The 27373-nt window shown below is 45.2% G+C and overlaps 1 protein-coding gene across 2 annotated transcripts in view; it reads right to left on the bottom strand.

The window, feature by feature from the left end:
• The window catches only part of Stard13 (StAR related lipid transfer domain containing 13), a 207328-nt gene extending 192924 nt beyond the window's left edge, over positions 1–14404 (bottom strand). Inside the window, exon 1 of one of the 2 annotated variants that reach the window (XM_057764146.1) lies at positions 14182–14404. In XM_057764146.1, the coding sequence (XP_057620129.1) occupies positions 14182–14305 (124 nt within the window). In that variant the 5' untranslated portion in view covers positions 14306–14404. The remainder of the gene's footprint in view (positions 1–14181) is intronic. The other variant, XM_057764149.1, reaches the window with a different exon arrangement.
• Positions 14405–27373: the final 12969 nt, after the last annotated feature.

The following is a 27373-nucleotide window of genomic DNA, read 5'->3' as shown; positions in this document are numbered from 1 at the left end:
AGCCAGCGACCTTCCCTTTACTCCATCAGTGAATCAGAGTAGTTTACCAGCAGACCCTTGTGAAGTTAGCATCGCTACAAAGGCTTTACTCCTGACATTAAGCTGGTACCTTTCTCCCAAAGACACTGTACTCCAGTAGACAAACTTTGGAAATAAGCATTATGTTTACAAATGAGTGGTCAAGTACAAGGTCGCCTGTAATCCCAAGAGTCACTTTGTGTGACACAGAATGTGGCTGCAATGTCGGATTTGTCAATACGTGACAGGAAGGGGTTAACTTTCCTCGGGGCCAGTTGGTTGGTCTTGATGAATGGCTCAGTCAAGATAATTTTATAAAGTTTCTGTGAATCTTAATGCTTTGTGGTTCTTTGAGTACGAGGAAAGACAAGGACAGGACTTTTGTTTGTTTGTTTGACTAGAATCACCTTGAAACAGTAAAGGGCTCAAACAAACAAAAGTCCTGTCCTTGCCATGTATGCAGGCATCACTATACCCCTTCGACCATTGGGTGATTTTGCCATGAGGACTATGTACATCACAAGGAAACACAAAGTGTCGCTATTGTACGACAAACTCTTGCCAGTAAGATACAGAGTGAAATGTACAGCTAAGGCCAGGGAGAGGCGAGGGGTGACGTCCAAGGGGACCAGGTCTTCACATTCTAGTAGTGTTGTCATATCCCTCCCCTTCCTCCTTCTTCAGAATGGACAGCAAAAGGATTTGACGCTTTGGTCTTTATTCCAGCTTGACTCAGTGAGGGTCATCTGGGATGAGGGAATTTCAATTGAGAAAACAGCTCCAGCAGATTGGCCTATAGGAAGTCTATAGGGGCATTTTTGTGGTAAGTGATGGGTGGGGGTGCGCGGTCCACTGGGGTCAGTGTCACCACTAGGCAAGCAGTTCTGGGTTGTGTAAGAAAGCAAGCTGAACCACAGGGCGCAAACTGGTAAGCAGTGTTCCTCCATGGCAGTTTCTACCTCCAGGATCCTGTCTTGAACTCTTGTCCCGACATCCATGAGTGACGGACTGTGATCAGGACACGGAAGCCTCATGCTGTTCCCCTAAGTTGGTTTTGGTCAGTATTTTATCACAGCAAGAAAGAAGAAACTAGGATAAAGGATGACAAACAGAGAAGCACCGAGCTGGGTTGTGTTAGAACATCCTAGAGCCGGGTCTTCCAGCCTTTAACTCCACAAAAGGCACCAAGAGAAGAAGGCAGGAGACCCTCAGGAAGGGGGAGCAAACATTGGTACGAAGACACTAGTGAATCCATCAGAAACTGGGTAGGATCTGGGTAGGCACGAGGGATGCCAATTATTAGACCTTGAAGACAGCATAGCATAGGATCTGAGGAGCCATGACCATGGCTGTACCGTTCCAGTCACTGCCAGCGGGAAGACAGCGCCAGGCAGTCTATACACAAAGAGACAGTTAAATCATCTGGAAAAGTTGTTGAAATAAAACCCCACATATCACCTTCTTCTCCCTGCACCCCCTCCACCCCCAAACATATGACAGATCTGGTGAGGACATAGCCTGGATTTCATGGAGCCCTCCTGGCAGCTCTGATGAGTTTGTCCACTTGGGAGCTCTGGGTTCACTAAACAGCACTGATAGACCTGGAGAGAGTGAGCCCATGTTGTCAGGGGGGAGGACCAGAAGAGCAAACATGGGGTAGAAACCTGAATTTAAATTCCCTCTGCCATCCTCTGGTCATGGGACCCTTGGGAGTCACATGACTTCTTTTCTTCTACTATGTAATTAATGTAATCAAGATCATTGTGCCCACACGGCCTCCCCGAGAGGATCTCTGTGAAACCCTGTTAATATTAAGTCACTGTTCAAGTAATAAGCAGACACGGTGCTGCAAAGCACTACACAAGTGTTCAGGGTCATCACGAATCATCGTCATTGTTACTATAGAAACCCAAAGACGCCAGAGTGCCCTGGACGGCTCCCTCGGTTACCTTCTGGGCTGTCTTGAAGCAGCTGTGCTGCAGAAGCCGTTCCACCCTTGTCCCCAGGACACCCTGCAATGTCATGACTCACTGCTGTTTGGGACTTTGTACCCTCTGAGTCTCACAAATGTGAGCGTTGAGCAAGTCACCTGACCTCTCCAGGCCTCGGTTTCTCCACCGTGAAGTGAGGAAGGCAGCAGAGTGTTTACGGATGTCGTGGGGCTGAAACTGCCCAGGGTAAGATCATGTTCACTAAGCCTATGCCTAGGGGTTGCATTTTCTCAGAGGAAGTATACTTCTGTCTACATCATTAGTCTGTAAAGAAACCTTTTGTTGTTGTTGTTGTTTTTTTTGTTGTTGTTGTTGTTGTTTTAGAAGGCTGTAAAATTCTGTGTGTGTTAACAGTTGCCCTGCTGGTTCCTACCAGGAGTCTAGGCATTAAATAAAAAGAGAAGGGAAGTATTTAGCATAGTGGCTGGCACTCAGTAGGGCACACTGCAAGGTAGCTACTGCTAATAGAACGACATCACCAATGTTTACCCTGGTTGGAAACACAATGCATAGCTTCTATATCCCTGGTACAAAGCTAGGGCAGCTGACATGTCTCTCGGAACAGCGTGATCCTAGAGACAGATACATCCATGAAAGCAAGTCATTAGATCAAGCGTTAATCCAGGAGCCCTTCCAACAGCAGTCCAGTGGTTTAAATCCCCACTATTGATGACGGTGCTATGACTGATTCACTACAGACTTAGTATCCCACATCTGGAGTATAAAACTCGTTAGAGGTTTCCTGTGAAACAGCCACGCATCTCATACTTGCCTTCTAATCAGAACTAGATACACAAAGCCAGTCGCTAGCTTCTCTTCACGGATCATCACGCCCATTCACCTGACAGTGAGGATACTGTTGCTAGGCAGGTCAGCTCTCTGGTAACGTCTCCAGTCGGCTGGTTAGATCTGCCCACTGACTCGTGTGACTATTCAGAGGCATTTAAGTATGTCATTGGATGGTGCTGGGCAAGAAAAAAGGAAACACTCTTATTTTTAAAAGATGTGTTTATTTTTTATTTCATGTATATGTGTGTTTTTCCTGCATGTATGTACATGTACCATGTGCCTGGAGATGTCAGGAAATGCCGAAGAGGGCATCAAATACCCTGGAAATGGAATTACAGATAGTTAGGAATAACCAAGTGGGTGCTGGGAGCTGAACCCAGGTCCTCTGCAAGAGTAGCCGGTGCTTTTAACCACTGAGCCATCCCTCCAGGCCCATGCGCTTTTCTTAAAATGACTAGAAATAATTGCATTTTCTAGATAAGCAAACAAGGAGTTCTAGGTAGAGTTGCTGTTGGCAAAGGAAGATCTGACCTAGGCCACGGGGGAGATGAGACTCCATCAGCACCGACACTCCTTCCAGACAGATGGGTATTACGACAAAACGCAGTGTTGGCAGAGGGGTTCAGAAAACCCTGGTGATAAATGAGAGGCTTATAACTGCTGCTAATTTCCTTTTCTGGGTGAGCACCCCAGGTGAAAGCTGCACAGGAAATAGCAGGAATGGTTCAAATAGAAGCGATTTCATGAATTAATCTGTTATGGGCATTGTAAAATGAGCAAATATTTAATTAAGCAACAGCTTAATTAAGAAGTTGCAAAACACACATCTAAAAGCGTAGCATGCCAAGTATGGTGCCTTGTCCCAATTTTCTTACATACTTTAAGTCACATACTTTAAAAATAGAAATTAAAATATTTGCTTCAATGTATGTAATAAATTATAGTCCTTATAACTGTGAAAACCAAGGGCAACATAGTGTCTCATTTCATCATGATGGTGTTCAACTCATCAAACAATAAAACAGAACAAACAAGACAAACTTACAAAGCAAAGCCTGATTCAGCAAGAGCCTGTTTTCTACCACACGCATGACTGTTCATCATAGAAGGCCCCATGCAAAATTAAAATGAGACTTCAGTTAATTTTAAGTTTTTAACACCAGAACACTGGCCCAAGTGGTGGTGATTGGTGTGCGTGTTAGGGATGGGGTGGGATTACAGGTTTCTGCATAGGAGGCATGCCCCCGAAGCTACGCAGCCCGGCACAACTGCAGTGCAGGGCCTATGGGTTCATGCGTGCACGAGTCAGAGGGTAATTTTCAGGAGTGGGTTCTCTCCTTCCACCATGTAGGTTCTGGAGATTGAACACAGGTCCTCAGCCTTGGCAGCAGGTGCCTTGGCCCGCAGAGCTCTGTCCCTGCTTGTTGCACAGACTTTAGGAGTGCTAGCAGGCTCAAGGCTATGGCACTTTCTCTCCTTCTTTGATTCTGGCAGATGTAGATCCAGTTCTAGAAGGGACCTCCTGTGAGATGCTTTGCAGTGTGCTGAGAGCAGAACTGCATGGGGGAGATGGTCATGGACGCCTCTAGGCCTCCTCCCTCTTTCATCCACTGGACCACCCCACAGAATTCCTACAGAAGGGGGACTTAACTCTGTGATGTTTACTTAATTCTTCAGGCTTCATTGAAGAGCTAAATGCAATCCTAGAGATTAGCTAGTTCATCATCTCTCTCATTTTCATCATATTTCCATCAATTCCAGTTAGGCTAAGGGCACGCGAATGACTCTTGACTGCATAATTCCAAAGTTGATGGTATCTTTTATGAAGAAATCATAAAATTTTAGCATAATCAATAAACACCTTAAAATATAAATGGATTTGATTATGATGCTACCATCCATGCTAGCAACATGTTCAGCATTTGACTGCTTGCATCTCTGTCAGAATAAGGAAAACAAGGCTAAGGTCCTAACCCTTGGAAATGCCTAGTGGGGTCCAAACATATAGGGACAAGCAGATGAATCCAGAATTGAAAGGAATAGCTGGTTTACAGTTAGGGCTAAAAGGATCCTCTTATCTCATGTATCCGGCATGTCATACCTCAGATAAATCTTTCCTAAATTAACACTTATGTAGTGTTTACTGGAGGCAGACATGAACTGACTTTTTTTTTTTGTGGAAAACTCACCCAGTTTTCATAACAGCATAGAAGTATGTACTATGCTTGGCCACCCTTTTGAACATAAGGAAACAAGACACCGAGGCAAAGTTAAGATACAAACTCAGGTAGGTCTTAGCTCCACTAGCTGTAGACCGTGGTGGTGTGCACACGGTCTTCCATCACACACCAGTACCCTTGAGTTGTGGTTTTATTAGTCAAGAGTCCAAGAACACACACACACTGGGTACACCAAGCAATCACGGCTTTCAGCACTGTAGTCACAGCAATGACAAATATTCCTATCCTCTCATAACTGAAGAGCGCTGGTTTTGCACGTTGACTATCCACTGTACAGCTGTGATTTTACAGAAGACGTCCCAAACAGCTCCCAGCCCTCTTCCATATCTACGATTCTGCCGTGGCGAGTTAAGAGTCAGAGTCTCGCATCACTACGGCTTTTGCTTTAAGAGCTATGGAAATGTTATGGAATGGCCCTTGACACTATGTGGAGATGTGTCATGTGACTGGTTTAATAAAGAGCTGAATGGCCAATAGCTAGGCAGGAGCAGGCTGGGCGGAACTTCTGGGGACAGAGGGGCTCTGTGAAGAGGAAGGCAGAGCTGCCTTAGAGCAGGCAGCATGAGCAGTGCTGAGAGATGAGGCACAGGCCACGCCACAGATCGTGGATTAAAACTAACCGGTTAACTTAAGTTCTAAGAGCAGGCGGGACAAGCCTGAGCTAAGGCCGGGCCTTCATAATTAATAGCTATTCTCAGGGTCATTATCTGTGAGCTGAGAGCCCACAGAAAAGCCCACTACAAGGAAGCCTCTCTTTTTCCTTTCAGAAAGAATAAGGCGCCTTACAGACCTACTTGGAATATTCCGATGCTCCCCTTTAAAAGTGTCTTCACTCCACTCCTCACTTTCTAGTGCCTAAGCAACATTCTCTTGCCTCCGACCAAGAGATGCTGACTCTCTGGCTAGGATTGTGCTATGTCTGTCAGTGTTTTCGAAAGACATCCTCCATATCCGGGAAGGACGGGGAGCATTATCGCCCCATCATCATGATATTGTTGTGATGACCCGTACGTCCGAGTGAAGGAATAACTGTATAACTTAGTCTTGCTACATTTTCCAGGGGAGATCTGTATTTTCAGGTTGTTCTAATAGAGAAAACAGAATTTTAATAAAAAAAAACCATTTTCAAGGCATCCGAAATGTTTTGACTTTTTCTAGAGGGAGGCTGAGCCACTGTTAGTAAAGGTGCTTGTTTCTTTTGGGGTCTTCGAGTTCATTGGTTCTCAACCTTCCTAATGTTGTGACCCTTCAATACAGTTCCTCATGTTGTGGTGACCCCCAATCATAAAATTTTCTTTGCTACCTCATAACTGTAACTTTGCTACTGCTGTGAATCATAATGTAAACATCCGTGTTCCCAGTAGTCTTCAGCGACCCCCAGGAAGACCCGCAAGGGGTGGCGACTCCCAGGTGAGACCCACTGCTCTGCTCTAGTTGTCCTTATTTATGTCCTATTTAATGTCACGCAGAAGGAGAAAGGAACGTTCAGAAAGTCCCATATCCTATGATGTAATATAAATAATATAGTCTACTGTGAAAAGTAATCGCAGCACAGGGCCATGCCGTTCTCAAGTTTCTTTGTCATGGCTGAAAATGTGACCAAGGAGATCTGGCCTGAGAGCCTGGGCCAGTTTAGCACAGTGTAAGGATACTGTGCAGTTGCCACGTAGCTCGTACTTGTCCTTCACAGTTTCTGGACGCTCACTCCGTTCTGGGCCAAAAATCTGGGGTAACTGATTTGAGCAGCATGACAAAATTGATGCGCTTTGCCGGGAGACAACCATAGAATGGGGTTCATATTCTGTAAGTCTGTCCCCACAGGCTTTGACCAGGATGTTACTTCGTGGCTCAACACTTATTGACCGACTGCAAAACTGACGCCAAATGTTTGCCCTTCAGCTTCACTGACTGAATCAGCCTCAAGACTGTTGACACTTTCCAAACCGCTTTTATTTTCACTTTGTACTATCATAAGCTTGCACAAGGGCATATATAGAAATATCCTAATGGCTGAATCCCCAGAACACTGCAAGGTCACCAGGCTTTTTTTTTTTTCTTGATAAGTGCTGTGTTTGATCTAAAAATGCAAAAGGCATGAAGGAGAAGGCTGCATGATCGCGGGCAGTTGACACATGTGCATACCACAGGGCATGTCGCATGGTCTTCTGGAGAAGCCTCAGACAGTTAGCTAGGCCCTGTTTCTTCTTCAGGGGAACCACACAATTAACATGGTCTTTCTCTGTACCAGCTGCAGGACGACTCTGTTCCCTAAGGGCTAGCCTCAGCTTTGCAATCAGGCTAGCCCAAGTTTAAGCTAAGCTCCTTGCAAACAATAAGCGGTAGACTGGTGGCAACCTGTTTTCCTTTGAGAAATTTCATCTCAGCCAACATATTTGTGGGTAAAGTATAACGGATGATGTCAGTTACTGGATGCGGTACTGAGAAAGTCAATGCGGGAAAGCTTCCCTCCTGGACTTTGCTGGATTAGACTGTTCCTATCGAGCCAAAAACTCCTACCTGTTTTATATAGGAACCCAACAAGTTGCAGTAACCACAACCGACACTACGCTAAGACCACTTGTTATTGAATTTCCATGTTTTTCTTTTTGTAAGTGTAGGGTGAGGGCGACCTTGAAAATTTATTCTCATGATATTCTTTAAAATATTGATTAAATTTTTATTTTTATTATATAATATAAACTTGAAATTAAAAGGCACTTTAGTAATGAAGAATTTATTATTATTATTAAATTTATCAACAATTTTAGTGCCAAATGAGTATATCTCTCATAAAGGAGTATTTAATATAGCATGAATATCTTGCTGAGGAATGAAGAGTTTGGGACAGTATTGCTAATGATCCAGTGCCCCTAAGAACGTACAGCTCATGTATATTCAAGTCTAACTGTTCTGTTCTAAATAAGGAAAGTCCTAGAACATTCTCTCCCTGTAGCAGGTTTTTTCTTTTGGGCTATCAACCAGCTCCCAAATCATGACACAGACTCAATATTAGTTATGAATGCTCCATCTCAGCTACGCTTGTTCCGTGCTAGCTCTATAACTAAACCTGTTTATCTGTGTTTTGCCCTGAGGCCTTTTACCTTTCTTTTCTTCTCACGTCTGGCTGGAGGCTGCCTGACTTCTGGCCCTGGGTGTGTCCCTCTCTTTTTCCCTCCTTCTCTCTCCAGCCTAGGTTTCTCCTCCCACTTATTCTCTCTGCTTGTCAGCCCTGCCTGCTTCTCTCCTGCCTAGCTATTGGCCATTCAGGTTTCCATTAGACCAATCAGGCACCTTAGGCAGGCAAGATGAAACAAATGGAACACATCTTTACATAATTAAACAAACGCAGCACAAACAAATGTAACACACCTTTACACAAAGTGATATTCCGCAGCATAAACAAACGTAACACACATTTGCTAAAGTAATATTCCACAACACACACCTTATTTATATTCTCTTCCTAAGCTTTATGGAGTAGTTAGATGTTGATAACTCTAACCCCTATTTCTTTAGCTCTGCTTTTTATCTCAGAGCTGTGTTTGGAACCCAGCTCTTTGACTTTTGCATGGAAGAGGCCACATGTGACAGAAAGCTCTTCATTCTTCTTCCCCCACGCAGACCCGCCGTGGTCCCGTCTCAGCCAACAGCGTCTCCCTCTATCACCTGTTCTCACCCAACCCTACCCGTCTCCAACAACGAGCTGGTCCAGGTGTTATCTCCACATCCGTGGCACCCCACAGGTGCCCCTTTCTATCACCTACTTCCATCCATCCGTCCATTTCCACCACCATTACCCTCATTCAAGCCTAGTTTGTGCCTCGGTTCTGCCATTGTTGGTGGCCTTGTTTGGTCTTACCCCTTTCTCTTTGTGAAGTCCATTTCAGACTCAAGGCTAAACATCTTTCCCTGGTAGCAAGCCTACCTAAGCCTTTAATGCCATCCTGGCCGTGTGTCTGCCACCGTTTTCTCTCACTGACTTGCTTTTCCATCTTTTTCATTATTTTCTAGGCCCTGCTAACTTTCTGTTCGTTTTGTTTTGTTCTTGCCCTTTGATAGGATAAACTCCCTCTCATTTCACTTTGTTAGGTGCTTGCAATTGAGTTTGAGTATCTCTCAGCCAAAATGCTGGAGACCAGCAATGGTTTGGGTCTTTTTTTATTTGGTGTTTTTTTTTTTCTTTCAGATTTTGAAATATATGTACATATACACTGTGAGATGTCTTAGGGATGGGACTCGAGTCTAAACAAAATCCATTCATGCTTCATATATATCGTATACACGTAATAGAATTTTTGCAATATGTTTAATAATTTCACGATGGATAAAAGTCTGTATATCACAGACAAAAGGACTCCAGAATCTTCCATCCCTAAGGGTGCAGAGAAAGCTGGGCATTACACACATGCGACCGTGGTGCATCTGTGCGGACAGAGTGGCATGTTCCACCTGTGGCCTCCTGTCACCTTGGTTCTTTTTTTTTTTTAAATTAGAATTTGGAGCAATTCAGACTCTGAGTTTTAGGTTAGGTCTGCTCATTTTGAATAGTCCTGTATTGGGTTCCACATTTCATGAGTATCATGGGGAACTTAATGTAAAGTGGTTCTTCCCCTCCCCCAGCTGCACACTGCGGGACATCTGTTTTGTTTTTTGTTTTGTTTTGGTTTTGGTTTTTCGAGACAGGGTTTCTCTGTGGTTTGAAGGAGTGAGGGTGTCAGGGAGGGGCTTGGGTCCTGGCACTCTGAAAGGCTGAGGTGAACCTGAGGTTAGTGAAGGTCAAGAATGCTGATCCAGTGATAGGCCCTATTGGATTTTGTCATTTGACTTAGAAGTTTTTGTTACTGTAAATATCAAGCCCATTTCAGTGCTGTCCCAGTGGGAGCGGCAATGACAAACCCTTGTGGGAGCAGCACAGCCAGTCTTCATGCTGAAGTGATAGTAAGAAAAGATAGCAGAAACATGAAAAGGATCCGCTAGGGCCATCCGGTGCTTGTGATGTCATGGCACGCAGTCAGATTTTAAGAAAAGATAGCAGAAACATGAAAAGGATCCGCTAGGGCCATCTGGTGCCTGTGATGTCACGGCACGCAGTTAGATTTTTAATAAGGAACATTTAATGGACTACGCTTTATTCTACACCTGCTTGGCATTGAAGTCCCAATCTGTGTTTACATCGTGAGACAGAACGCCACTCTTGACTTTGAGAACTGAGGGACCTGTCTTAACAGGAACCCGCGGGGACTTGGTGGAACTACGGTTCCTAAAGCAACTGAAACTTTTCAGGGTTTTAAGTTAGTATATTCTTGGCAGCAGTTTAACTTCCTGGGTCTCAGAGAAATAATTTAGCAGAAGACTACTGAAGAAAAAAGAAAGAACAAAAGACGTGGTATCAATTAGCATACACATTACCTAATATTGTTATGCGAGTCTAAGGGAATCAAACACTGCTGGACTTCCGGTAGGAAGGAGAAGGAAGCCTTTCAGAAGTCATTGGGATCTTCCTCAGTCATCAACATTTGAAAAGTAGCTCAAAGTGCTGAGGAATGCCAGAGTGCATTGGGTGTGCTTTGGCCAAAAGAATTTAATGACCTTGTAGGCACAGAATCGTCACTGGCAGCAGCTGACTGGAGAACTGGGTGAGCTGAAGGGCCTGTCACTCACCTACCTGGAAAAAATGGTAGTACGTTTGGAGTTTACCACTGACTGCCCTTGCTCCCACGATGGGTGGGGTGAACGCCTACAGGCTCCAATAAGCAAGATGTATGACTATCGATTTGTCTCAAACCTCTATAAGCTCACATGCTAACCATCACAGTGGAATGATTTGGGGACGAGCTTGGTTAGATGCAGAGGGTTATCCTTGCCAGCCCAGGACAGAAGAAGCAGGTTTTCAGGTTCGTTTGTTATGGTTTAAGTCCCACTGTGGTAACAGAATATCTCAACCGGTCTGTATTTTCTCAAAGCTTAGGACATGGACACAGGCAGCATGTCTTCTAGCATCTGATGACCTGAATTTGAATAAACCAGCTTTGTCATCTGGGAAATAAACAATTGCTGCCACTAGTGTGGAATATGGAGGTGACAGATGAGGAAAACTCTTGCTGGCCCCATGGGAATTATAATCCTGGGGGAGACGAAGCACACTCTGGTAAACTCACCTGTCTAGTGGGAGCTCATTCAGCTGTTAGTGCCCACAGAACCGGAGAGCCCCAGGAGGGTGCCTGCTGTCTCTTTGACAGGAACTCCCTGGTCTTTCATTATTTGACTCATTTATGTCATTGCAACCTATGTGTTTTTCTCATTATGTATGCTCACACGGCAAGGAAATCCACAGACTTTGCTATACGTGCGCTTAGTTGTGTTAGCTCTCAAACTCAGGACAAATGGTGAAGGTGCTATTAACATATCAAAGTGGACTCTGGCCACCAGGTTCTCCCAGCATCCTTCAGTCCCTACCTCTGACAGTGTTCTCCTGGCTGGCACATCCCATCCTCTACCCTAAATCCCAGTCCAGGGACTGGCTGGGTTTCCCTTCCCCTAGCTTCTCTGACTGCTAGAAAACCCAGCCATTTTGGGTAGCATGGGTTCTTTTTTCCCTTGGTCTCCTGGTCTCTTGGCTTCTGACTCTCCCCTCTCTCCTCTTGCTACATGGCCCAGTTCAGTTGGCTGATCATGCCCACTCTGAACTCTTCCAAATGCCTCTGCCTGTGTTCTCCCTTACATCTATAATGAAAACGTCAACCCTTAGGAGCAGTCACATGCCACTTTCACTTTTTTTTTCATTCAGTTGTATTTCTTTTTTGCATTTCTGTTGAGTTGAGGGGACAACTTTTCATGAAGACTGCAAAGTTAGAACATGGGTTTCCTTAGATTCAGTGCATTCAGGGCACTCTGGCTAGCCAACACAAGTGTGCTCAACAGTACTCTCAGCCCTGGTCAGTCCACTAGGCTCAAGGGGAGAAGCCTAACAAGCTGAAGACAAGCAGGCACAGAGCTTTTATTTGTTAGGAAAAGAAAATAAAGGAAACAAAATAAAACCCCAAACAAAAAAGACAGGGTCCCTCTCAGAGCACATGCTCTCTGGGGACATGGTCAGGCGTCTGATACTGTGACCTGAGTCTTATAAAGATGACTTTCACCAACAGAGAGCACTTTCCACTGGAAGTGATGCCAACATTAATAACTTAAGCATTTCAGTGTCTGGTGGCCAAAGTTCCATATTTTAGCTACTTTAGCAAGAAAAGCAATTTGCATCTAAAAGCTCCTCCATGGGGTTGGCTTGGTTTTGTGGCATGCAGCCCAGCAGCTTAGAGAAGCAGAAACTGAAGTTCACTTTACAGAGAATTGTCTGGTCCTAGTTGAATAACCTCCTGGCATTTGCTGTTAGCAAGGTGGTGAGAAGATTAACGGGAGGCAGGTATTAATATTCTAATTAAACATTTTAAAACTTCATACCACTATTTCAAAAATTAATTGAGTTCCTCTGAGTGAACTCTTAAGCTCAACATTCTGAAGCTGCATCTAGCCTTCATATCTAACTTCATATTTGTGGTCTTAAATATGTTTATTTTTTACCTATAGTTTTTAGTCCCTGCTGCCACTGCCTTAATAGCAATGTCTAAGATGCCCGTGAACATAGTCTTTGAAGCCTTTACAGCACTCTATTCCTTCCAAGCTCTCTTTGGAGGAGAGGTTGCAGTCACCTTTGGTCTCAGCACTAAAAACCTAGCACAGTCTTGGCAGCCCTCCTGGAGAGCTTTCTTGCTTCCTGAGGATGCACGGACATAACCAACTCCACAGAATTAAACAACAGACGCTATCAAAGAGTCCTTTGCAGTAAGAATTCCGGAGTTAAGAAGAAGCAAACTCACTGGTCCACAGAATGTTCCTGACAGGATCCATGCCAGAGACGATACAATCTATCACAATACGACCTAACCTAATAGGAAAGCAAGGCACAGGAGGGTCGGGTGGGGTGGGTTATTAACTGTTACTCTCCAGGGTCTACCATGTGCTTACAGGTCTTTAAAAGTCAACAGCCAAAACTACTGAGTGACCCAATTTGTTTCTGGGTCCAGGTGGAAAAGTCTGTTTATTTGTTGGGTACCTACTAAACGGAGCCACCATGCTGAAAAGAAAATATGGGTAAACATGTATTGCTTACTACATTGAGTGTCAGAATCATTCACAATGCCTTCTTCTGAGTTAGTTTGATAAGGGCACATTCTGATCAAAGTGACCTGGGCTGGGGTGTCTGAATCCAGAATGCTGTCAGGCTGATGGGGGTGGGGGGCTTGTTCTGCAGGTTAAATAGGAGAAATGGGGAGTCCAAAGGTCAAGGTTATTTCACCTGTGGCATCCTTTCCTTCTGCCAAGCTTTATACCTTCCTTTCTAGAATTCTCTTCCACACCAACGAATGCCTACTTCTGAACAAGACAAGGTCAGAAGACAAGTCAAGATCATCTCAGAAGCATTCCAATCAATCACACTTCCCATAACTCCTGAAGCATCTTCCGGAAGCTTCGGCCAGGCATTACCACTGCACTGCCCTTGAACCTGGTGGAGAGGGCGGCTTGTCCTCCTGAGCATATGCATATGCAAAGCAGTGACTACAGGCGTGGAGGACCCAGAACACTCACTGTGCTTGTGGTCCCACCAAGAGATGGCGGTTCCTGCAGCGCTGACACACACTTGACGACACAACGCACAATCTGGGTGTCGGTGAAGAAGGGGGAACCCTTTCGACCTAAACAAAAGTTCTTAAAACCTCTTGGCTAGGAATAACCACAGCCTCTCCTTCAATCCGGGGGGGAAATGGATTCCTAAATCTTTCACTGGCAGCTCCCAGAATGGGCACATCGGATCCCAGCGGCACCAGGGTGGTGGGCAGCTGTTGGCTTTCACCAACTAACTGTTCACCTGTTTCCCTCCAAACTTCTGGTCTCCGCCACTACGGTAAGCTCTTACAGGATCGCGCCGCCCTCGCCAGCGCTCAGGGGATGAGCCACGTGGAAACGCCAATCTGGGACGCAGCCACCGGCTTTACCTTTGCGCCCCAGTGACGGAGGACCCTGCGGTCCGCGCGCAGCCCAGCTGTCAGGCACCATGCTGGAACCCGCACCCAGGGCCCCGGGACACCGACCTGCCAGCCGCCTCTCGCGAACGTTCCTCCACAGCAGATCCCAGGCTCTGGCGGTGGAGTCCCGCAGCTGCTCGCTCAGCGACCTCCGGAGCGGCGCGTGGACTGCTCCGCGTGGGCTGCTCATCTCAGACGCGTCCTCATAGCGTGGGGCAGCCTGGCCGCCGCCTCGGGCGCTGGGACGCTCGGCCACGCGGGACCCGGTGCGCCCGCCTGGCGCCCTGCGAGGCGGCCTCCGCGCTCCTCCACCAGCCCCTCTCCCTTCTCCCGCTGCGTCCTCCCTCTCTCCTTCCCTCCCTCCCCGGCTCCTCCCTGCACCCTCGCCCAGCCTGACAGCCCGCCCCAGGTCTTCCCATCTCACCCCAAAGTTAGGGGTTGTGCCATAGCCCTATTTCCTGGTTCTCTCCATCGCTCCCCATCCCCACTCTGACACCGGAGCTTTGATATTTCAGCAGCTAGTGCCCAAGACTCTCAAGAGTTCCGGATTTAGACCACTCAGCCAGGCTGACCTTCTGGGTTCCTACACCGTGTTTTTGAGTTATGCTGTACCTTCCTGGTTCCATCAACATGAAATAATTTTCAAAGTACAATCTATCTACAGTTGACAGTGAAGTGGACCTGAGGGAGTCAACATATCTGTATGCAGAATTCTAAGGAGGAAATAGGAATTCTAAGGAGGAAAATGGGAAATGACCTTCAGTATCCTTATCAAAAGTATACATAACAGAAATTAAAACTGATTCCTGAACGGAAGTGAAAGTGAATGGATTGTGCTGCTTTTAAGCAAATGCACCATGGTCTTGATTTAAACGACTGAATCATCGTCTTTAAGAAAACGATCACCTCTTCACTTCATGAGGTGATGAATGGCCAAGTTTCCTGGACTGCAAACTTTTCATTCAAGAAGGCAAAGACAAGCCAGCCCATGGCTCACATCTGTAATTCCAATATTAAGGGGCTGAGGCAGGAGAATTCCCTGGAGTGTGTGAGGCCAACCTGGGCTGTAGAGTGAGATCCTATTTCAGAAGAAGACAACCACAAACAAACAAACAAACAAATAAGTAAATAAAATCAAAGGCAAGAACCAGATTACCCCAGCCCCTGCCCCTCAGGGGGTGTCTTGCAAATTACAAGGCTTTATTTGCAAAGTGTTTTAAGGGTGTCAGAGAAGTCAGGACACTGTTTGATGTAATACAATGACATGATCATTGCCCCACACATAAAATTTGGTGTAACCCTAAGTATTTCAAAAGAGAATTTCTAATTTTGCTTGTTTTTGAGAGGGTCTCAAACGTAACCCAGGATGGCCTGAAACTTGCACCATGAATGCCCCTTATATTCCCAGTAGTCCCACCTCACCCTCCCTAGCGGCCGAACTACTGTGCCCGCCACCACACCTTGCCAGAGAATGCCTGGATTCTTGCAATTGTTAGTTTCTCCCCTTTCTTCTTAAATGTCTTTCTGCCTTATTGACAGTGTTTTTTTTTTCCACTTTAGACGCCCCATGTGAAGTTTAAAAATTCAAGAAAATGGTCCAATTCTACTGTTTTATAAATTACTAATGGCTTAGGGTGGAATTAGAGCTACCCACGTATGCTCTACTGGGGTCTACATGCTCACTAAGAATGTCTTCTGTCAGTTTATACTGTCCTAGAGAAACCGGGAGACGGACCATTGCAAAGACAGTCGTGATCACCAAACTTTGTTGTCATAGATACAAAAGTATCCACAGCTGAAGCGCGTCTCAGAACAGCTAGAACGCATTGAGGAGCGTTTTTGCATGGCCTTGGTAAAACCTTTGGCACTGTCAGTTATGATGCAATAAGACCCGGCCTGTGGACTTGATCTTACGCAGCCAGTTACAGACTAATCGGCTCCAGTTCCAAATGTCCTGATTGCATCTTCTGTGTTGTACGCTTAGAGGAGCAGCAAACTGCCCATCTTACACATCCCTGCCATAGGATGTAACAACAGAGTTATAATGCCAGAGAAGCTGTGTGTTTGGCTTTTAAGGGATCCTGTTGATGGGAGGCAGTACGACACATCACACATAAGAGTAGAACAGCGCTAGAAGAAGCGGAGCGATTTCAGTCGTCGGCAAGCTTTGAAAAGCGTGGACCTCAATTGTTATTCATCCTAATAAGCATTTGATGCTGAGGTGCCCTGCCTTAGAGGCTTTTCCTAAACAACAGATTTGAAGACAGGTCTGGCAGTGAAGTTTTGGTTAGTTCTGGCTGCTGCATGGTTGCGAGCTGGGGGCAGTCGCAGAGAAGCTGGATGATCTGCTCAGACAGGTGCTGCCTAAGCAGCTTGTGCCATACTGCATGCCTAGCCAGCTGCCAGTGCGGCTGGAGGAAGTCTGCAGCTCAGAGTGGCTCAGTTTTACCCAGGTCCACACTCGTTCTCCATCAGATCTGTTTCCAAGCCCTAGTCTCTCTTGGGGCCTCCTCTCTGTATCAGTCCGTGAAAATAAACCAGCACCTACTTAGCAAGCAGAAATCCCCACACTGCCCACCATTCCACTTCCTCACTTTTCTCCCATCACATTAGAAGAGAGGTTACTCTTCCCGTTCAGGACCCAGTCCCAGCCCTGTGCTCTACTCTCTGCCCCTCCTTATGCCCCGGGAAATGTGTAGGTTCTGTTATTTCTTGCATCTCTCTCTCTCAGCAACCCCAAACTCACACCCTTCTTTAACTCCAAAACCCGACAACAGCACCCATAGAAAAGAATGGTAACCCAGCTTCTTTGGAACACGGGTCTCCCTTATCAGTACTGAACTCTTGTCCACTCATGAGCTCACTAAAGCTCTGTCCATGTCACCTCTAACTACTGACTTGGTTATTCTAACAGTTGCTTTCCTTTCGGGAGCATGCGAGCTATTGGATGTTGAATATCCCATTCCTCCAGGCATGATCTCGTCGTGTTCCTGTAGGCCCTACCTTCTCATATAAGGTCCCCCATGGCTAATCGTAAGGCTCAAGTTGGTACAGAAATAAAATGTATGAATTCAAGATGTGGTTGGAGGCAGTCCCGTTGACTCGTGTTTCTGTCCCTTGACATTAACTCTGTTGAGAATGGGGTTGTGGGAGAAATGACATAAGTCACTTATCACGTAGAAAGCACTTACTCAATGCCGCCAACCATAATACCATATAATTACATCACTGTCCTGGCCCAAATCTTTCCTGGGTCCCTCCACCTTAGTTCATCTGGCCCCCAGTAAAATTAACCCCATCAGCCTCTCTCATGGTCCGGGAAGACGTGACCCTGTCGTTTCATTCACCTGAGCATCCTCCTACTCTCTCTCGGAACAACCCCTGACAGTCATGTTCAATTGACACTTGCAAAGCAAATGTCTGGCTATTCTTTCGGGTCTTACGCTACAAACTTTCCTAATGGATCTATCAGATTGCACCCTCCAGATCTGATCTTTTATCTGTATCTCCTGTGTTAACCAACTGAAGCTGCCAGTGTCCCAGAGAAATCTAGCAAGCATGCTGATCCCCTCCCCCAAGTCTTTAGGTTAGTCTTTCCCTGACTCTCCATCCCTCTAGTAAACGGGTCTAGTTTAAGGTTTTCTTTTTTTGCCTCAAAATTTCAGAATAATGGGAATCCCATTTCGGGGGTAATTGCTCCCATTGCACTGAGTGCTCTGAGGGTTAGCCCTAGTTGGATGCTTTTAATCCAATTGCTTTCGTGCGCTGTTTTTGTTTTTGAGACAAAGTCTTATGTACATGGTGACCTTGAATTTACTGTGTGTCTGAAGATGACCTTGACTCCTGATCCTTCTCCCTGTGCCTTCTGGCTGTTAGGTCACACATATGCAGCACCTACCTGGCTGACACGGTGCTGGCCGTTGAACCCAGGACCTTGTGCATACGAGGCAAACACTCTACCAACTGAGCTACATCTTTAGCCCCCTTTCTATATCTTTCTTGTGTGCTTTTGGGGATGAACGTTATCAAATGGCAGATATTGAGTCAGTGTTATTAAGAAGAAGCCAGTGACGTCAGTTTGCAGACAACCCCATGACATTCTTCAGGCTGTCCATTTCATAAAGGTTGAGTAAATTTAGCTTAGCAATCAGCTTGTTTTATTATGTTGATGCAAGGAAACTGGTCCCTTGATATTTATCTATTCTGCTATGATAGCCCTAATTTAGAGCAGTTTCAGGTTTCAGTACTTTTGGGGATGTTCAAATAGGAAAATATACACCAATGGGGCTAAGCTCTCCTACCCAGGGATGCAGGATCTAAGGGTACACCAGGGATTCTAAGCTGTGGAAGCCAGTCCTACCCAGGGATGCAGGATCTAAGGGTACACCAGGGATGCTAAGCTGTGGAAGCCAGTCCTACCCAGGGATGCAGGATCTAAGGGTACACCAGGGATGCTAAGCTGTGGAAGCCAGTCCTACCCAGGGATGCAGGATCTAAGGGTACACCAGGGATGCTAAGCTGTGGAAGCCAGTTCTACCCAGGGATGCAGGATCTGAGGGTACTTGCAAAGGAGACAGTCTATTGGGCTCATATGCTGGCAGCACAAGCTACGGGCTCTGGGATCTTAACAAATTACCTCTCTTTCCTGTTGCCCAATCTTAGCACCTACAAAAGGAGGAGTGCAATGTTGTCTCTTTCATGGAGTTTTTGACAAGGATCAAATGCAGCAGCATACGCACATTCTGATGGGGCCGCTCAAATACTTAACACTTATTGACTGCGAGCTTCTATCATCACATCCCCTTCATCTTTTCACCTGAGCCAGTTCTGCGTTCTTAGGAGAGCTTGGTTCAGCTAAGTCTGAATAACATTCTGCTTACCAGCACAAAGTGACTAAACAGTAGCAGGAGTGCCACCCAGGGGAAAGGTGCTTGTCAGTGACAGAATTCGGAGGTTCTGCCCCTGAAGCATTTGAATGTTTAGAAATATTCAGTGGCAGTCTCTGTCCTCAAATGGCATAGGGTTCCTTCCATGGCCTTCTGTTCCCACCGCTGACAGGATTTAAGGTCAGGTGTTTATGAGAACAGCAGAAAGGGCTGAGATAACTACCTCCTTCCACAAGGTGACCAACCCTTTTACTTATCTATTGATGCCACAATATTTACGGCCATCTTTAAAGGCAGGCAGCACCTATTTCATTTTCTAGAGAAAAACCTTCAGAGCCATCTGCAGAAAATCCCACCTCAGTACTTAATCATCTGATCATCAGCTTCAATCACAGCAGCGTATGTATGACTTTTTCTTCAGGGGTTCTGTCATTAGCAAGCCCTTTCATAAGTCACCTCTATCCAGGACAAAGCTGTTTCTATACATTATTTATGTAACAAACACACGCTAGGCATTGCCTCTTTTTTTTTTTTTTTTTTTTAAAGATTCTAACTCATAAAGACATGAAACTGGCAAGGAAAGTGGCTCAGAGACGCTTGCCTTCCTCAAGTCCATCGGAGGACTCCTCAGCTTTATTGTACTGCTTCAGAGGTCGTCATGTGACAGTCATAACTTCCAGAGGTCTAGTCCCTCTAACTGAGCAGACATGTTTCCTTTCCAGTCTGTACAAGTTCAGAGGTTGGTGGACAGTGCATTAGAACCATTAAAGAAATGTTATCCTTATCACAATGAGAGTAAACACATTCCATTCTTTAATCTAGATTTGAATTGTATTGATGTCTGTCAGTAAGCCCTTAGAAAAACAATAGTTACCTAAAATTATGTCTTGAGCAGGGATATCTCAATGGAAGGATTACTTCAGAGTGACTCTAGGTCCGCTAGTCCTTAATGTTTTACAGACACAACAGAGACCAGAAAGGACCAAGACTGGGTTCTATCAACACACTATGACATTAGTTACTAGCAGAACTTGAAGAGTATATATAATATCAGAAAATATATTCAATTTATGATGTCTTAAAAACTCGATTCTTTGGTCAAGGGCCATTTAGGTTGTTTCCAGTTTATGGCTATGACAAATGATGCTGCTGTGAATATAGTTGAGCACATGGCCTTGTGGTATGATTGAGCATCCTTTGACCAAAGAATGGATAAAGAAGACATGATACATTTACACAGTGGAGTACTACACAGCAGGAAAAAATAATGACATCTTAAAATTTGCAGGCAAATGGATGGATCTAGAAAACATCATACTGAGTAAGATAATTCAGACCCAGAAAGACAAATATAATATGTACTCACTCATGAGTTGTTTTTAGACACAAAAAAAAGAAAAACCAGTCAACAATTCACAATCCCAGAGAACCTAGACAACAAAGAGGACCCTAAGAGAGAGATACATGGATCTAATCTACATGGGAAGTAGAAAAAGACAAGATCTCCTGAGTAAATCAGGAGCATGGGGATCATGGGAGAGGACAGAAGGGAAGAGGAAGGAAAGGGAGGGGAGGGGAGAAAGATATATAGCTCAATAAAAACAATAAAAAAAAATGATTCTCAATCTGGAGGTCCCAATCTTTTCTTTAGCAAAACTAGTTCAAAAATAGTTTTTGGTTATTGTTCTTTTTTTTTAAATGATAAGTTCTTTCTGGTGCCTTAAGACAGCATGTCAAGCACAAAGGGAACACTATCATGTTTGTTTCTGGAGCAGCAGAAGTTACTCCTGTCATTTAGCATATATTTTTCTTCTCTGCCTTCACGAATATTTTTCCTTCCATGTAAGAAAACAGATTATCACTGTATTATTATATTTTTCGAGACAGGGTTTCTCTGTGGTTTTGGAGCCTGTCCTGGAACTAGCTCTTGTAGACCAGGCTGGTCTCAAACTCACAGAGATCCGCCTGCCTCTGCCTCCCGAGTGCTGGGATTAAAGATGTGCACCACTGCCACCCGGCTGCATTTGCTTCTTTAAAAATTATTTTGCAGTTATCATTTAGGATAAAAAAATCTGATATTGATTACAGAAAAATGATAAAAGCCAAATTCACTTTTGACATCTCGGGAAATCATTCTGGGTTTTTTTGTTCTTTTTTTTATTGATACCTCTGTTTATTGTGTAACAGGGTGCCACTATAGTGGGTCTGCGGAGAATATGGTAGAGAAGCTTAGGTTGTTTTCGTTGTTTTGTCATAAAAGGTTGATTGAGATGAGGTTGATCAGGAGGCTGTAGGTGCCTTTACATTTCCAATGCCTGCACAACAACAATAACAACAACAAAAGGTTGTTGAATCCAAGTTTCTCAGTTTTTCCATCTGCATCTTCTCCAAGGAGGCCCTTCCCACCACCAAGCTAAGAGTCATTCCTTTGTACTTCATGATCAAGCTCACTAACTCTGAACTGACACACGCCCATGGGCCACCCCATCATGTTTGGTTCCTCGCTCTTTCCCAAATCACTTCTTCACGCCATCAAAGTTCTGAAAGAGTAGTGATTTTTAATCTAGAACAGAGTTTGGTATAAAACAGGTGCCCAATAAATCCATCTGATGGCTGAGTGACTGATGCAGCATTTCGCCCAAAGGGCACACACCATGGCTGGGCATCCTCAATGCTGCCTAATTCCACTCTGTGTCTTCTGACACGAGGTACTTCCACTCAGCTCTGATAACTCTGTTTCCACTTCACCACACCCTAGGCTAGTTCACCACCCAATCTGCTATGTTCTTGAGATCTTGAACCTTTATTTCAGCCTCTGTGTTGCTCCTGTATCCTTCTCCCATTCCTTGTCTTGTCCTGTGATCTCCTTTCTGACTCTACTGGATTGGCCCCTAAGCTGGGTGTCACACCCTCCCTGTCCTGAACCAGGCTTTCTACCACTGACCTCTTACACATGCACAAGTCTATTCTAGCTTCTGTTTCTCATACTCCTATCTGGCAAGCCTTTATCGTCACACTTATACCAGGCCACCACACATCACCAGTCCTGGAACTACATAGACCTCACAGTGCTGATGCCGTGAGACATCACTATCGCTCCAAGCTCAGGCATAGCTGCATGCAGCTTGTCTGGACCGTGCTCTCCAGGACCACCTTCACTAACATGCTCAGAACTCCATCGCTCTCCTCAAGGCTCATGTGTGCTGTTTCCAGTCACCCTCATCAACATTGCTTGTCTGGTTCTTCATACCAAAAAGCTTTCTGTTCCTTCTAGGAACCACAATCCCTTTATGCCAGTGGCTCTGCACTTGTTATCTCTGTTTGGGCTCATGGACCATGAGCTCTCAGGGCTTGTGGCCAAGTAGCTCTTTTCTATGATCCGGGCATCACATCGCTACCTATTGCAATCTACCTTGCTTCATCTTAGCCCCTAAGCATATTACCATCAGCTCATCATAAGAATGGTGAGTACAGTGCAACAAGGTTCCAAAACACACACACACACCATATTTACATGACCTGTATTATAATACATTGGCAATATTACACACGTGTGTGTGAATGTGTGTGTATGTGGGGATGGGTAGGTACTATTTATTCGTGCTTTCTGCCAACAGCTGGGGGTGGGGGCTTAGGCACATATTTCCCATGGAGAACAAGAGGACTCTATATTACAAGTGCTCAATATATAATTGACTGATGAGTTGAAAATTGGGGTAATAGAGTGAGCGTGGAAGCTGTTGTTCCCAGTTCAAATGTCAAAATACCGAACGGTCCATTAATAAGACAGAAATCAGTAAACATGCCTAAAAACATGTAAGTTCTACATAACAACTGATGAAATAACCAAAAATGACAGGAAATTTCAGAACAGCAGGAAATTGTTGATGCGTGTGATGAATAACTTTTTGGAGAATTGAATCAAGCTGGCTCCTTTAGCGTGTAGAAACTCCCCGCCCCCACTAGACGCTATACTTCATAGTACAGAAGATAATCTTGTCAGAGATCAAGTCCCTCTCTCCCTGAAAGGCAGATCTGGAGTCTGGAGTTTCCTGTGTGAAGATGCAAAATTAGAGTCAACGGTGCCTTAAAAATGAAACTTTGTTGGGTTATGTGCCACATGCAAGAGAGTACTGTGGCTTTAATATCCGAATGAGAGAGCAATGTTTAAATTACAGTCCCCTTTACCTAAGGGGAAACTGTGACGTCCTTTTGGGCAAGGCTTGTATGGTTCTGGAGGAGAGTATGACAATAATAGAATAACGACTTGTAAAGGCAGAGAGGTGTGAAGGAGGCGGGCCATGGGCTCTCCAGGCACTGCACCAGGAGCGGACCTGTGGGGATTTGGTCAGGAGAGAGGTGACTACATGGTGTAAAAACTCTGCAGTAAAACCAGTTGAGCATTTCCCACTTGGGTGAGGAGTGACCCCAAAGTGAGTCCATGATGAAGTTCCTCTAACCCCATACAGAAAAGGACTTTAGCTCGCTGGAATAAGACGGGAGGATGGACAGACCGGGAGAGTGGGTTTGAGTGAGAGGGCGGGAGGAGACGGTCGCTACAACCTTGATGGAGTCTGCTAGAAAACCCTTGGGAGCTCCAGGGCTGCAAGGAAGGGGCTGTGAGGGGCTGCATTAAGCAAAGGGAACAAGCTTGGGAAGGGAGCAAAGCAGTGAGAAGCTCCAGTCCTGGTGCACACCGACAGGAGGTCGCTGAGGCTGCAATGTGTCTGTACTGTCAGGAGTCGGCCGGGGGTGTTGCGTTAAATGGCTAGGTGTGCAGGATGACCACAGCTAAGGCCCAAGGAAGACAACGCAGAGTTTAAACACTTGAGATTCCCCTGGCTGCTTACCCTTAGCTCAGCAAGACTTAATAGCTAACCGGGTTTCTAGGTAGAGGGACAGAAACATTAAGAGACGATCCTTTACAACGAAAACCCGCTAAGAGCAAATCACATCCTCCGCGACCCCCACGTGGGAACCAAAGGGCCCACACAGAGTTTTGGACAAACTGAACTTTGTAACACCATCTGCTCTGCACACAGAATGTGTTTCTTGGTGCAACTACGTAAGATATTAGTTTTTACCGAGGTACCAAGCATTCCTGCTTAAGAGAATCTCTACTGTTTGTTTTCCTCTTTTCTCTTCTGTGATTCTGTTTTAGTTCATTTTTTAGCGTCATCTCTGTTTATTTCTTAACCATCTTTTTCACGATAGTGTCGACATGTGATGCGACTTTCATCTACCGCTGCTTGATTTCAAGCAGGTTTTGGACTCTCTTAGCTGGAAGTTTCCATCACCGGGCTATAGTTGTATCTCCATTTCCAGGTACTTGTGGTCAACTAAGTTCCAAAAACATGATCTAATTTACAAATTCAGTTTTATCAGAGGAATGTGAATATAGGCCAACACACATATATAGGATTGAATATATGCCTGCAGTTTTAGGAATCCACTGTATACAGAAGAAAACATCGCCACAGACAAGGGGAGGCAGGGCAAGTGTACTCGGCCCCTTTCTAGGTGATGTGTGACAAGCACACCAGGGCTCAGTGAGTAAATTGCTATATAATTACATGTTTATACCACGGCTACACCAGCCAAAAGCTCTTCCATATAATAATTCCTAAGGGAATCTGGCAGGCACCTTAAGAAACAGGGATAGAATGCCATAGATCTTGGGGGCATTTATAAATGTTTCTGAGGCCGAGCGCAGGGGTTCGCTTTAGATGACACAATTTTCTCATGCTTATTCTGGACATAATGGGCTCTCAAAGCATGACAGTATTCAACAACTTCACCTGCTTAGAAGAGCTTCTCCTTCTGGGACTAACAGGAAGTTACAGGTCTTATTCTAGTGGGGCCATAAGCACCTGCCTTGCCAGTTAGCCCTGTCTGCTTCCTGGTCACCATCCACTCCTGCAGGATGATGCTGAAGTTTCTCCGGCTAGTGTGTTTAGCCTTTTAAACACCTGTGGCTCAGTAACAAGGATGGCATTGTCTGGCTGTTTTGCTCAGCAGTAAATTGACTTACCCGTCAAGATAAACCCCACTGTTCGTATTACTGGATTCTGGATTAATGCCGTATAAGAAAGGACTCTCCCACTGTAGTGTGTATTTCATAAGCCGGCAACACAGATTCCTTTCTGTATTATATCAACATGTCACAGAAGGGGCTTACTGCTGCGGGTCTAAAGGTGAACGCACTGTTATGAAAGCTAACCTTTGGGATGCAAGCTGAGAGTTTATTTAATCCTTTAAATGTAAAGATTTATTCATTTTTGTTTTATGCATCTGAGTGTTTAACCTGTGTTTATGTATGTGTAGCACATTCATGCAGTGCCATGTCACCCAGAAGAGGGAGACGGATCCCCTGGGACTGGATGGTTGTGAGCCACCGTGCGGGTGCTGGGGATTGAACCTAGCTCCTCTTCAAGAGCAGCCAGTGCTCTAACCACCGAGTCATCTCTCCAGCCCCTGTAAGTCTATGTTCCATGAAGGACTTGTAGTAGTTCTCATAAAAGGTTTGCTGGTGTCTGGTACACGGATATTATTTAAGTTTCTGGCCATCCAAGTCTGCTTTAAGAGTACATTGGAGCTGGCATCCAGCTGTCTGATTAATGACAGCAGTAACAGCAGGCACATTTGCCCCTCTCCTGTCACCATGACGATAATACATCAAGACTGAGAGAAAAAGCACACTTTCGTCAGGTCAGAGGTGATCTACATCACAGTTCAAAGGACTCAATTTCCGGCCATTTTTCTTTTATAAAGCATATGCTATACATAAAAAAAGAAATGATTCCAACTCTCTCTGGTTCTTCTTAAAATTTATATCCAATAAAGCATATACATTGGTAAAGACGTCAAGCTGTGTTTAAAGCCTGCAGACAGCCCTCGGCCTTAAACAATTAATCAGTGCCACACAGAAGCTGATTTCCATTCAATTCAGCCTAAGAGAGAGGTATTCCAGTAAGCTGATAAAGAGATTCAAACAGGCACTTCCCAAAGATGGGCAGTATTTAAAAGGGCTGGAAGAACTCAGGGAGGAAACCAGTGATGTCTGCCTCAGGCATGAAGACCCTTCCTTGGCCCTTTGGCTGTCTGCAGAGCTTCACAGAGACACTTCCTCTCACAGGCTCAATGCTGCTCTTGTCCAAGGTCAGCTGCCAGCTGGTCACCTGTCTACCAAGCTTTACCTTGTGATACAATGTAAATCAATTAGAGAGGGTTTGGGGGCACGCTGTTCTAACTGACGGTGATTTCCTCCAGTCCGGAGTCAGTACTTCAGTGGAGTGTGGGAACTATTTCCCGTTGGTTGTTGTCAGTGAATTTAAGACTAATGTAATCTCTTGAACAGCATTAGTGACCCTGTCACTTCCAGATAGATGGCCATTAGGAAAGGAGCCCAAAGCAGCTGTGAGAAACCACCTCCCCTTCCTGATAACAAGGTCTGAGGTTTCCTTCCTCTTCCTCCTCCTGTTTGGTCCTGCAGGTGTCTCTCTACTTCAAACACTTGGGTGAGTAAGTCACATGGCTAATATCCACTCCTATTTCCTCCTAGGACTCCCTGACAGCTCCTTTCGTGTGTCTTCCAGCTGCGTGGCATGGAAGGAGCCTTCCTCCCCTGTCCCAGGACAACTCCTATAACATAAGAGAGGTTCATTGAAAAGGCATTTGAGAACTACAGATACATATTGTGTACGCCACTATTCACCTCTGTGTACCTTGTACGTACCTGACACCATGGTAGGCGTGCAACCCAGTGGCATCGTCTGTAACTCTGCCTTTCTCCCTGGGAGTCTATAGATTAAAAGAAATATTGAAAACTAGGAGGGAACACATTTATCCAGTTTCCTCTTTACTGTTACTAGAAGGAAGCGACGGCAAAGCTTGCGGGAGTCTCACACAGTAAATAGTATTAGACATCCAAGATATTCTGGGTGCTCGGAGCCGTTCTGGGGACGGCAAGAGAAATATTAAGGAACCTGTGTCATAAAAGGTCTTAAGAGCAGAATAAGAAAGTAATAACAAGAGCCATTCTGGACAGGAATTGGGTCAGGCTGTGGACATGGAAGCAGACCCAACAGCCCCACAGTAGGAGTGTTCTACCCCAACACTGAGTGTTTTCCTATTGGTTACCAGACAAGAGTCTCCAGTCTCCAATAGGAGGGCCTTCGGGTCCACTTTTGATTGCTATAATGGCACCACAGGCTGGTGGTCTATAAGTGATGTTTTTCTTCAGTCTCATGGTTAGAAAGGCAAGGGGAGGAGGTTTTATTTGTGGACCTTCTTGCTGACGAGGCTCTTTGCAGAGTCTCGAGTTGGACGAAGGCATCACATGGTGAAAGGGTCCAGATGGTGAGAGTGAGGTA

Source organism: Chionomys nivalis, chromosome 3 (assembly GCF_950005125.1).
Source record: "Chionomys nivalis chromosome 3, mChiNiv1.1, whole genome shotgun sequence".
Taxonomy (NCBI): Eukaryota; Metazoa; Chordata; class Mammalia; order Rodentia; family Cricetidae; genus Chionomys; species Chionomys nivalis.
The sequence above is the reverse complement of the archived record's forward strand: the minus strand, read 5'-3'. Positions and strand labels throughout refer to the sequence as shown.